The 12,951-nt window shown below is 38.7% G+C and overlaps 2 protein-coding genes across 2 annotated transcripts in view; one reads left to right on the plus strand and one right to left on the minus strand.

The window, feature by feature from the left end:
• Window positions 1-752: 752 nt before the first annotated feature.
• Window positions 753-1,802, minus strand: LOC139714662 (plexin-A4-like; the record flags this gene model as incomplete). Its single annotated transcript, XM_071626340.1, has 2 exons — window positions 1,335-1,802; window positions 753-1,052 (listed from the first exon to the last, which is right to left on the minus strand). Coding segments are annotated over exons 1-2 (618 nt in total), but the record flags the coding sequence as incomplete, so codon positions are not given.
• A 4,614-nt stretch (window positions 1,803-6,416) lies between these two features.
• LOC139714663 (phosphatidylserine synthase 2-like) overlaps window positions 6,417-12,951 on the plus strand; it is a 30,520-nt gene continuing 23,985 nt past the window's right edge. Inside the window, exons 1-3 of the mRNA XM_071626341.1 lie at window positions 6,417-6,548; window positions 11,112-11,278; window positions 12,825-12,926. Of these exons, the coding sequence (XP_071482442.1) occupies window positions 11,115-11,278; window positions 12,825-12,926 (266 nt within the window). The 5' untranslated portion in view covers window positions 6,417-6,548; window positions 11,112-11,114. The remainder of the gene's footprint in view (window positions 6,549-11,111; window positions 11,279-12,824; window positions 12,927-12,951) is intronic.

The raw sequence follows: 12,951 nt of genomic DNA on the forward strand, positions 1-12,951 counted from the left end.
TAAATGTGCACTAAGTCTATAGGAAAAGGACCGAACGGGGCAGGGGGCGGGAGGGGGTATCCCCCTCCCACGCGAGAGAGATTTTGCATTTCAGAATTAGAAGCAATCTCGTGCACACTTTGGATGACAATTTTCTATCAAATGGCAAGATTTTTTTTTTTCATTTCTGGAATTATTAGGGGACAAAATGGCATGTTTACTCCCCCCCCCCCCCCCCCCCCCATTCTCAAGGATCGACGTCCCTGCATTCGATGGGGCCTTTTGCATGCTTAGAATGCAGATACAAATGAAAATATCTCGTAAACACATTTTTGACGGATTTCGGAAAGCTATCAATCCCCAAAGTGTACTAAAGTTTTTAAAGGGAAACTTTTAAACCAATCACTATAGAAGATTAATGATTGACTAATCAAAAATAATCATTTTGTTGATGCATTCTTGTAAGAAGTAAAAAGGAAAAGGTCAATAAAAAGATTGGGGAAACGCTGAAATTATCAAGAGATTGGTCTTATTCTGCGTTTGACAATTTCTCGACGGAATGAAAAAAAATATTGTGTGCTTTATCCATGCAATAGCACTGCCAGTTTTGAGTAGTTTTTTTTTGAAGTTCTGTCTCAATTTTGATTGTTATAATTATAATTGTGATTATCTTGAAAGTCAGTGTTTTAGTTGATGAGCAATATTATACGTATAGGCCCTATGTTGTTTTTGTACACGTACTTGAGTAAATAATTATGCCGTATAAAACTCACCACACCACATTTATTGCCTTGCAAATACTCAACTGATCGCCCTTGACAGTCAGCTATAGATGAGCATGTGATGCAGCCAACTACAGCTTCTGTAAATCTGTGCTGGATATCATTCATCTTGTAGAGACACAGAGCAGAGTGTACAGGTGAGGAGTTCTCCTTGGTAAACACAGCATACATGACGTCATCGGTACTATTGATATTCAAGGAGTCAGCTAGCTGGGATCCTGCAGGACCAATGTGAGCTGCTTGGATCACGTTGTAGTTTGATCCGGCATGGTCTGTGCAGGCGATTCGAATCTGTGTGAAGGATTCAAATAAGGGATCCTCTGTGTCTACACAGAGTCGACCTAATGCTGATGAATAAGGATATGAAGTCTTTTGTAATGCATAAAAGACTTGATTACGCCACAGTATCGCTTGAACAAATCTTACACTCGGGTATCGTGCATAATCCATTCTTCGAACCTCATGAAAAGTTCCAATAAGGTAACTTGATACAAAGGGCCGATATGATCCCGATCCTGGTGTGATGCCCATGAAAAGGTAATGCTGCAGAGATTCTCTTCCGTTTAGACTTACTGTTCCCAGTACAGGCAAGTCCTCCCTCCCCACTACTATCTGACAGTAATCGTCATAATACATTTCAGCATCGCTGATGTTGGACAATTTCCTCATCTCACAATAGCCCTCACATCTTCCACAAGTAATGAGTCTCTCTGTAGGCGCAGGTGCGATGACAAGAAGTCTGTTCTTGTCCTGTTCACCAAGATACTGAGATCCCTGTATATTGCATAACCCGACCTCAACTGTTTCTCTCAACACAAAGTCTGATCCAAGGTGGTATATCTCCTCCTCTGCTCCAATGTAGACATCACCAGTAGTGTTATCTACAGCCATGAGTCTGAAAGGCAGCCTGGGATTGGGACTGGAGAAGGATGACACCAGGTAGACGTTGAGAGGTGCGGAGCGTGATGATTGTATTAGAATGGCGAGGCAGAGCGTTTGAAACAGAGACCGTGACAATGACTGCGACTTTGATATTCTCCGAGCCATATTTACTGTTGTGAAGATAGACACACAAAAAAGAGCAAGTTTGTGGGTTGTTTCATTCTAAACATCAAGTAAAAATAACAAAATTAAAGTAAATCAAGAAATGTTATTTTTTTATTTTAGTACTGTAATATGCATAGATCACTCACAATGGCCTGGCAGTTGTTCAAAGAGTCTTAAACAACATTTTTAAGGTTTATTTTGCAGGTGTTGTCTCTTCCTCCGATTTTACATAGTACTAGTATAAGATGTTTTTGTTAATATGCTTGCTTTCCTCGCATACCAGTAGTTGTGCAAAGGCCACCATAGAACTGCAATGCAATCTCTCATACTTTTTTTGCTTCCTAATCTTATAAACCTATTGAAATGCTCGTTGGAAAATAAATATTTGAACAATCAAAAGCATCACATTATTTACAGTTAGTTTCCTAAACTTATTCTGATTTTATTTGTCGGCATTGTTGTAGACTTTATTTTTGGCAGAAGATGAATAGCTGGTATGTCTCCTTGCTAGCATTTATCATCATTCCCGTCAGACAACAGTGGTGTTAGCTTCGTATTCAAATTCTCATCCAAAGAGTAATTCTGTCAAACCATTTCTCTGTACGTTCAACAAGAAAATATTATGTTCACACTTATGACACGAACTTTTTACTGCTTTGTCAGAGGGTGCTTAAATATAACAATAGACTAATACTAACCTTTTGGATATTAACAGTCACTGTTAACTCCGACAGAAATTCACAATGCAGTCAAATCCGTCACTTTTAGCTACGAGATCTGTTCACAGTATGTGGCATGGCAGCTAATCACCGACACTGATAGCTATACTAAAGTTATCTTATATAAGGTTTATAACCTCGTATCATAGTGCAGTGACTCATCGAGACTGAAGTACTCCTTGAATGTTTTGTCTTAAGTGTAGTCTTAATGAGCATTATTTTTCCATTTTACTTCCGCAATTAAGAAATCGTTTTATCAAGAAGCTTTTGTGACGACTTTCACTCTTAAACTTGGAAAAGCATTCGACCTCCATTGTTCCATTGGCAAATAATGGCAACAGAATCGGCATAGTGACAAACTGGTCCTATGATAAAGCCTTGGTCTTGACACTTGAATACTCGGGCAAGATTTCCATTTCTTCCACATTTTGCGGTTCAGTCGAAAAATCTTCCTCGTTAACAAGATAGCCTGACATACTCTTCAACGAAAAACAAATATACTCCCCACCCACAGACAGAAAGGCAATAAACACTTCACGGGCAGTATTAAATTACAAGAGATGGCCGGTGTTCATAAATTATGGAGACTGTTGTGCAGAATAGGGGATGCATCCTTCTATGTATCTATGTTAAAACTTAATTTGCGGAAGGTATATGGGACTTACAATCATAACTCATTAAATTTGATGGACAGAAATGTATACGAGGAAGACTACCACGCTATTGACTACGCTATGGATGAAAGCAATGCTATAATGTCACTATTATTATTGACTATACTGACAATATCTGCAACATAATCTCGCGTAATATAGACTTTATAGATAGAATGAAATGAAAATAATCCTCTTCAAAAACTTTCTATTTTCAAAAGACATGATAATATATGTTACCCCTGAATTTAGAACCAATATGGCACACACCAAGCCGAGACCGGTTAATCTCCGAAGGTCTGATTATATTTATACTAGTAAAACTAATACAGACAATGACCAAAGCCCGCATCGTGCGTTGAGACTTGAAGTATAACCAGAACTTTCATTTTCAATCCTTCAATTTAATTCAAATTCATTTTCATTCTACAACAAAAATATTGTTAATATTCATTTCATTTCAAACTTAATGTACAGTTTAATAATATCTTTAAAAGACAGTATAAGAAGATGTTGATGTGTAAGAAGATGTTGATTAGTAAGTATTGATATATTGGATATGGATAATGGGTCTTCTTTTTATTTGTACGTTGTTTAAAGTATATTCTTTGTTGTGATTAATTTGGTACATATCATAATAGCGTTTGAGTTAATTTTTATAATGATTATATCGCGGGGTATGTGCGACATAACAAGCCTATTCTGGCATTCTACGCACATACCATTTTCTGATTAACTGCACACACAGTGTTAATGAGCTTGTGTTTTTATATGCTATCTGTTTTCCTTATTTGTTTTTCTTTTTTTCATAATACTTTTATGTTTTGTCAATGTTTTCATTGTTTTTATATCTACACGTTTGTACAATGTGATCATGTTTACATATATTTTCTATCTATATATTGAATCGGAAATAAAGATTGAATTCAATTGAATTTATACCTATGTGACAAATTGTTTATATACATTGTATAGTGAAAAAAGAACAGTGTGAATTAAAATGAGTATGCAACAATAGTGAAACCTAATAGTTGTATGAACACTGAATTAATCAAAGTGAAATAAACAATATGCAATCTGCGAAAATGTAGGGACCCATTCAAAAGACAGTGACAGACAAAAAAACAATCACATGAAACGGGACTAGGACAATAACAAGACTACTATAGAAAAGGCTGATACGAGACAAACCGTATCAGGGCAATAACCGCCCCCCCCCCCCCCCCCCACCCCGGCTTAAGATTGGTTAGTGATATAAGGTTAGAGTAAAGATTGGGGTTAAGGTTAGGTGTAGGGTTAGAGTTTGGGTTACGGTTAGGATTAGGTTCAGGTTTAGGATTAGGGTTATAGGGTCAGGGAATTTAAGGTCCAGGGTAATTGCCATGCAAACACAAGACAACACTAGCACAACAAGAAGACAACAGAACAGACAACAAAATAAAACAGAGACAGCGACCTTCGAAAGTTTGTTGTTAAAAAAAAAGAAGAAGAAATGTGACGCGTGAGGAGGGGTAGAAAAGTAGAGGAATAGGTAATAAAGTTCTGCAAAAATGACTTGAAGAAACTCTAGCCGTACAACCCTGACTTTCATTTGGGCAATTGTGACGATACTATGCAGATTCTGCGAGTGAGTAACAAAATACGTCTGCATTATACACGCTATATCGATTCTGTGGAATCCTGGAATTGTGAAAGAGAAAACTTCAATCTCCTTCAAAATGAACGAATAGAGCAGTTTTTACATCATGATTCAGAGACTTCCAGAAATTTGGGCCAGCATAAATATGTGTTCATCTTCAGCTAAAACTGTGTTAAACTGTGTTAAACTTCGAGAACTGAATCGCATCGCCATTCGTTCTTCCCAAGAATTGTAAGGAACTGGAATTCCCTGTCGTCAGAAATTGTTTCAGCGCCATCTGTGGGATCATTTCGAAACCGTCTAACGGTTGATCACAGTGGCTAGTTTTTTTCGTCAAATTTTCTATGTGCTTGTAAATATCTGTAAATAAATTGTATTATAATGTAAATAGCACCAGTCTGCAAGAATCTTCAGTCTATTGAAGGAGACAGACTTAATCAGAAGAAGAAGAAGAAGAAGAACTGTTCGAAGAAGAGGGCGCCGAGTAGGATACTATACAAATGATGCACAGGACAGAGTGGATCTGTGAGAATTGGATGCGCGAGTTTAACTTTGGAACTGTTCCAAAGTCAAACGAGAGCATCCAATTCTCACTGATCCACGAAATAGGCCTGTGCATCATTTGTGTTATAAAATGGGCCCGTAAATTCATGAAATACAACCACTTTCCCCATTATGCGTCCGGTACACCTAAGACTATACAAGACTTTCATGAGCCATGCGTTCGGATTTTACCGGATGCATATTGGTAGCCATGCGTTTAGATTTTACTGGACGCATGACTCAGTGTGCATCAGTAAAAATCAATGCATGACAATTGACCGATCAGATTGCAGAGATTTTACAGTCCATTTTGTAATATGGAATGATTTATTTTATATGTAGGAACTTAAAACAAAAACAAAAAATAAACGGGACTCATTTTTTATCATACGTGTACATTATATGTCCTAAATTACATTAACAAAATCCTCTTAAATCTTTATCAAATAATTAGAAGCAAACACCAAATCTGTGAACGCATGGAGAGCTTTCTTTTGCAATAGTGACACTGAATTAAATGTCCAATATTAAGTAATTACAAATTGTAATAACTATCCAAAGGTACTCAAAGTGTCAAGAGTAGGCCCGGGATAGGCCCTACTTAGAAATTGAGATAGAGCAGAAACGATACGGGAGTACCGTGGTAACGGCCTAACTCCATCAAAATGAGACTGATCTCACTCTGAGAGAAAAACTAATGTGTTATCATCAAGCTTGTGTTTGTCATTGCACACAATACTAGTACCTTAAAAAAGAAAGAAAGAAAGAAAGAAAAGAAGAAATACGACACAAAGAAAGAAAGAAAGAAAGGGGAAAGGTATATGCAATAGGACTATTATTGTGTGCCCCTGAAAAGGAGAAAATGAAAGATAAGGGGGCCCGAGCCGGGGCAAATTTTTCTCAAGGGTCTCCTGTAACCACAGAACTCTAGTTCTGTGCCTGTAACCCCGCGGTTTGATTTACTAAAAAGGCGCCAGCACCGGTCGTACTGTGACTGTACTGACTGTCGCACACGTACGTACGAACATAATACAGACATATATTATACGATACATTCATGCAAGACAGCATCGACTGAATCGCCGAGTGACCTGGGCTGGGAACGTCGACCAAGACATCTCGTACGATCGTTCGCCTAACAACGTCAGAAAAGATTTCGAATAAAACTCGCCACAATCTTTAAGCGGTGAGGTTGTAGACACCTTGTACTTTTGTTCGTCCTATCTTTTTCACTTTATGATTGTAGAAACAGTAGTTGTGAACTGTTCATAGCGGGAGACTATTGTAGTCCTACTTATAGCAATTTGTGTATTCGCCTCCACCTTGTTGGTACACGGTATACAGTACTAGATTCTAGTACTACCTAGCTGGAGAGTCTGTCTGTACTAGTAGACAACGCACCACATTACACTCACACCCCCATGCATGCATATCGGTAATGGACACCGCACGTGCGCTATACTGTGTGTGGCTGGCTGGACACTACACGTGCGATACACATGATGGTCACAAATACAAACGTGACCTGGGTGCTAGGGCGAAGGGTTACTGCCAGGTTAGGCTAGGTAGGTAGTAAAGTAATGCACTTGTCAATGTAATGACTCACCCCACTACCCCCGGACATGGGTGCGTCATTTCCTCGTTTGGTCTGTCAAATTTGTGACCCAGGTGTGCGTCATTTTACCAGCTATGTCCGTCAAATTTTTGACCGAGAGGTGCGTCAAAATCCCATCATTGTCGTCAAATTTTTGACCGAGGGGTGCGTCATGGTACAAATGTACGTCACTTGGCTATGGAAAATAACACGCATTATTCTGAACTGAGGGGTACGTCATGGTATGCACTTGGCTATGGAAAACTGCACGCATTTTTGCACGCTACCAGTACCGGATACACGTACGTACCGCGAGTGAATTTACAGTGAGCGCTTTCCCGCGGCAAGTGAAAATCAAAGTCGGGAAGCGTTTTGGAGTAGGCCTAAGAAGAGGGGAAAATGCTTGCCCAAATCTGGCAAGCAAATGATTTAAAAGCCACCCTGTCTCCTCACATTTTCTTTCCAACAAACTCATGAAATCACGCATACTCAATCTCAAGCCAGATGGACTGTTTAGCGATATAACGATTTCAACCTCACAGTACTAAATAATAAAATCAAAGATCGTACACGGAATTCCGTACTACGATCTTTGGTATACCGTTGCGTGGTGCGTACTGCGCGTACCTGCAGTAGCAGGCAAGTCGAGTGTTAGTGGTGCGCGACTCGCTCGCTAACGCTGTGCAATTCGCAAGTGAGCAGCGTGCTCGTTATTCCTCATCGAACGTACATCGTCCATGTGTTGCATTCAACCGGACTAGAAATGGCCGCGCACATACAGCGCATCTGCAGACAAATCGTATGTATGGCCAGGTGACTATATATGGATTGCATGCACATACATTTTGAATATCGTAGCAGCAGAGTGATGTACGGTGAATGACAGTACGGTGCTTACAGGGCCAGGGTAAGGGAAACTTGTCGAAACTTTGACAAATTGTGTTTACGAACCGAAAGAAAATGAAATTGCTTGAATAAAGCGTATGCAAAAAATCCTTTCAGTACTTACGGGGGTGCGTCAAATGTACCGAGGATGTCCGTCAAAAAAGTGACCTAGGTGTTCGTCAAAAACCCCGTGTTGTCCGTCAAAAAGTGACTGTGGTGTTCGTCAAAAACCCCGTGTGGTCCGTCAAAAAGTGACTGTGGGGGTGCGTCAAAAACCCTGTGTGGTCAATCAAAAAATGACCATGACGCACCCATGTCCGGGGGTAGTGGGGTGCGTCATTACATTGACAAGTACATAAAGAGTAAGGGGCGCAGCTGTAATATTTGACCGACAAATATGTCTAAGGCGAAAAACTTTTTCATAATAATGACATTTGATTTGCTGGGTCAGTTGACAGTTGTTCGCTTCTTAGACAGACACCATTGATTGATACATACGCCATTGTATGGTTTCAACTGTTTTGTGTGGTTGAACGCAACTTCGACCCAGTTCCCCCCGCATAAAAATGGTTATTATTTTTTCCAGCTTGGTTTTCAAACCAATCTGGAAAAAATATATCAGGATTAATCAGTAAACATTTTGACTCACCTCTTCCACTGTTTCGTCCTGTTTTCTGGTTGTTTCCTCCACTTCTTTTGCAGTGCTTCCCAATTCATTGCCACCTTCGTTTGAAAAATGACCGCACGAACATCTATGGCAAGCCAAATGCATGCTCCATACAATCACTATACTGTATCGGTACACTAACGTTTACTGCACGTACATGTAAGTGTACCGATATAGTGATTGCATGGTGTATGTATCAATGGTGTCTGTCTAAAGAAGCGAACAACTGACCCAGCAAATGTCATTATTATAAATGAGAAGTTTTTCGCCTACTAAAGACATACTTGTCGGTCAATAAGAATATACCGGTATGATGGAAAATAACATCAACAGCTAAAGTTGGATACAACATTTGGATCATCAGCTGATTTGTTTTAAATTAGAATCTATGGCTGCAGTCTTAATACTGGCTCAATGACGGTTAGTGGGAGGGATCAGCCAGTATGGTATTCACTGTTCTGTAATCTTGAGATTCAGGTGGAGTTGTTGCACATAGGGGTTTAAAGCATAGAAAACCTAGGAGTAGCATCTATGTAAACATGTTTTAGGCCTCAGTTTGTTTATTGTATCTTAAGTTCTTGACAATAGAGCAACCACAAGCTGTGTGCTTGTGCCCCTCTGTTGTAACATTAACAATGAACATTTAATCTTTAAGGTTTTAAAGATCAGTCACACAACATCACAGCAGAATATGGTCTTGGAGTAGACCTTCAAATTCTAGTTGACTCGAGCTTTGAGAGATATCGTTATCAAATCTATGTCAGATGACTGCATTTTGGCTTTCAACAAAGTAGTTATTAAAAATCAAGAATATGTTTTTCATCACTGTGTGACAGTGACACATTAGATATTCCTACTGAACACTGCATGTTTTTTTAGACATGCATAATGATTTTTAATAATATTGCATTGGACAGTAGATTTATTCATTGATTATTGCAAGTCATAGTGTATACAGGGCTGCCAACTCACTCATTTTGGTCCTTTCTCACTCTAAAACTTTATTTTCATTTGCATGCATTTCTATTGATCTCACTCATTTTGACTCCTAAATTATAGCATTGGCCTATGGGAGTCTCACTCTCAACTAGTTTCCAATGTTGGCAGCCCTGGTGTATATGATTGATAAAGTGGAATATTTATGTTGTAGATGGAAAAAAAAAAACAGATCTCATTGTAAATCATCAATTTTCAATTCTTAGCGACCCATATAAATACCCTTGGCTTTTCTTCACTGATTTATCAATCATCAGATATTATCAAATATCAGATGGAATACATTGTATTTACCATGGTATGAGGTTTTCAAATTAAAGTTGATTTGTTACTGTTAAAAGAGTGCTCTAATGTATCGACTACTGTACAACTACAAGTGTGTTATAGAATTCTACAGTGACTTTAGTTTCACACATTTAATGATATGGGAGTAGACTGATATTCGATGAATCAACAGCTGGCATTATAAGAATTACTTTCCCGAAGACAGAAGCACTGTATGATATTGCCTCCAAGGTAAAAAATCACTCACTTTTCTCCTGAAATGGGAAAAGGGTTTATTTTGTCTGTGTTCATCAATCATGAATAAGCACTCGCAAATCATTTAACATAACTTGCGAAATATGGCATATGCATACAGTATGTTGTTAAATCACTATGGCAACAGGAAACAAATAAAAAAATTAACACCCTCACAAGGGTGTTACAAACCCACATTCTAGAAACAATGTTCAACTCGCTGTAAGACAAGTTTAAAGTTTGTATGAACCTTTTGTTACCCTGAAAATTAGATTCCTTTCATAAGCTGTAGAAGTAGGTAATTCAGACCTTTCCTTTGTACAACACATGTATGATAAAATGGGAAACTTCTTTATTATGGATAAGGAAATAATATCATATAGATATCCAGTAAATTTATTTGGACCCTGAAAAAAAATCCAGCAATTATTTTCCATACAAAAGGGGCATATTGTTGAGTAACAAGGGATTAGTTTTTCATTTCTTTTTCAAAAACTGAGGTGTATTACCGTAGGATTTCATGCGCGATGTTGGGAGACATCATTCTTCAACCATCTACAAAATTTTTGAACATTTCCACTTTGCAAAAGGGATTATACGACCTTTAACTGTTAAGTAATTCCTTAATTCTTGCATACATTGAAGATTTGCCCAAGTGCACATTTGTGGAGCACAAAGTATTTTCTTGTAATATTCTGCCCTCTTATTTGGATGTGTATACAGTAAGGTACACTCATGCACAAACTTATCATATACCAAAGTGGGAACATTATTTCCCCTCACTGGCAAAGACACATAAGCAAAATATTTGGCAAAGATAACATGAAAAGCCATGACTCAAAAGCCTTTACAGTGACATAAGATATAGCTCTCCATTGTTTGTTTTTTCTTTCATATTGAAAGACAATGAAAGGTCATGAGCAGAACATGCATTTGGCTGGGATGTCTTAGTGGTATAGAATGTATAGCAGTTGTGAAGATTGCTATGAATTCTAGATTTTTTTTTTCATTCTAAATGACCATGTGATGTTTATGTTTAATATTGAAGTTTGTGAACCTTTGACTGATGACCTTTGACATTGCTGCAGGTCATGGAGCGGACCTACGATGACAGGGATGATATCCTCCGCAGAGTGAGGAAGATGGTAGATGACCTGGAAGAGCCCAGCCGAGCGAGGGCGTCCTCCGACGAGGAGACGAGGTTTACCAGCAAGCAGACAGAGGTCTTTGATGATGGCACCAACACATTTTTCTGGTGAGCTACAAAATTTGTACCCCTAAAGCCCCCGTTCCACTACCATGATTTGGACCCCGATCTATCCCGATCTGTAGCAGATTGGGAGAGAGCGGCAAAAACGTATGGGGATCGGAGAACAATGTCAACTGTAGAATGCACAAACATCGCCCAAACAAAAGCAGTAGAGTGGATGCGTGCATCCATATATGGATATATCCGAACGGGAAGTAGCTTATCAAGACGCTACAAAATCAATTTAGGGCTGTTGTCAGTGAAGATCTTGCAGCTGATGCTGATGCCTTGAATTAACATAATTACAGTAGAAACTATAAACAAGTTTTGATGTGATGATCAAATTTCAAGGCAGCAGTTTGCTGACTGTAGGGCAATTTGAAATTAGAGCACTGCAGGAAGTATAGGAGGAAATGAACGTTGTACCCAGACAGGCATACATTGTGTGGGTGTACACTGTATATTACAATAAATTTTGATAAATGTGAACATGCCCTTGCAGCCACTGGAACATTGTATACAGGGTTAGTATACAATAAGTGCAGATGGGGTTGACACAACATGTGCTCCTGCGACAATTGCTCTGGTCTTGTTTTCTCCAAGGACTTAGGGCTAGGGTTGTGATGGGGTTTTAGGTTTAGTTTGATGCGATGATTAGGATTAGGTTAGTTTTGTGTTTGTGGGTAGGTTGTACATGTTTGGCTTAGCATGCACTGATCGCAGATATTTCGTGCGAGCAATTGTCGCAGGAGCAAATGTCATGGAATTGAAAGATGGGATATTTGATAGCCCACATTTGCAACTCTTTTGATATTCAGCTTATTTGATGAGATGCAATACTATGCAAACTCTTCTTTTAGCAAGTTCTGATAGGGAAAGGTAACCAGAAAGCAAAGTATGTGTACCAGTGAATTGAATACCCTGTGAAGATTTTTTGAATGGGTTCTGTGTAGCATTTAATTTATTAGCAAGGTTTACATCACCTCTCCCATTCTTGTTCCTTGATTTTTCTGAGATATCTGAGCACATACATTTCTAGTAATCATACATTGTATAGTGAAATGTACTCCATACAAGTACATGTAGCTTGTGTGCATTATTGTTATCATTACATGATATAGATGTGCACATTGTACCATACTGTCTTCCTGTTTTCAGTTATAGTGCTACATACAAGGAAAGAGGAATCTCTTTCAAAATTTGATCATACACTACCAGTTTTGATGAACAACTAAAAAAAAAAAAAAATTGTCTGGCTGTCATGAGTAGAATGGGCCTGGGGTTTAACTCATTTTCTATTCAACTTATGTTGAAGATGTTATCCATTTTGCTACGACTGTAACATCTGATCAATATGACTTTCACTGTAATGCATTGAAGAACTGTAACAGCATTGTCGAATTATTTAAAGCCATTCAGAATCTTGATTGCGTCTCAGGCTTGACTATGTTTGTAATGATGATGCACAGAAAAATACCCCCATGCCCTGCCCTTTGCTTCCCATGAACTGTAATGTTAGTACTATGTATATAATTTGACCTTTGACCCACAGGCAAGCCCACTCTATCACTGTATTGGTCGGCATGCTAGCCGCTCTCCTCTATGTCACGGTCATTGAAGATGTTCAGCTGGACACTGAGTTTAACACAAAGAGGTAAACCTTGGAGATGGCTGATGAG

This window comes from Diadema antillarum, unplaced genomic scaffold (genome assembly GCF_040938485.1).
Source record: "Diadema antillarum isolate AM-2024a unplaced genomic scaffold, OU_Dant_1.0 seq00002367_RagTag, whole genome shotgun sequence".
Taxonomy (NCBI): Eukaryota; Metazoa; Echinodermata; class Echinoidea; order Diadematoida; family Diadematidae; genus Diadema; species Diadema antillarum.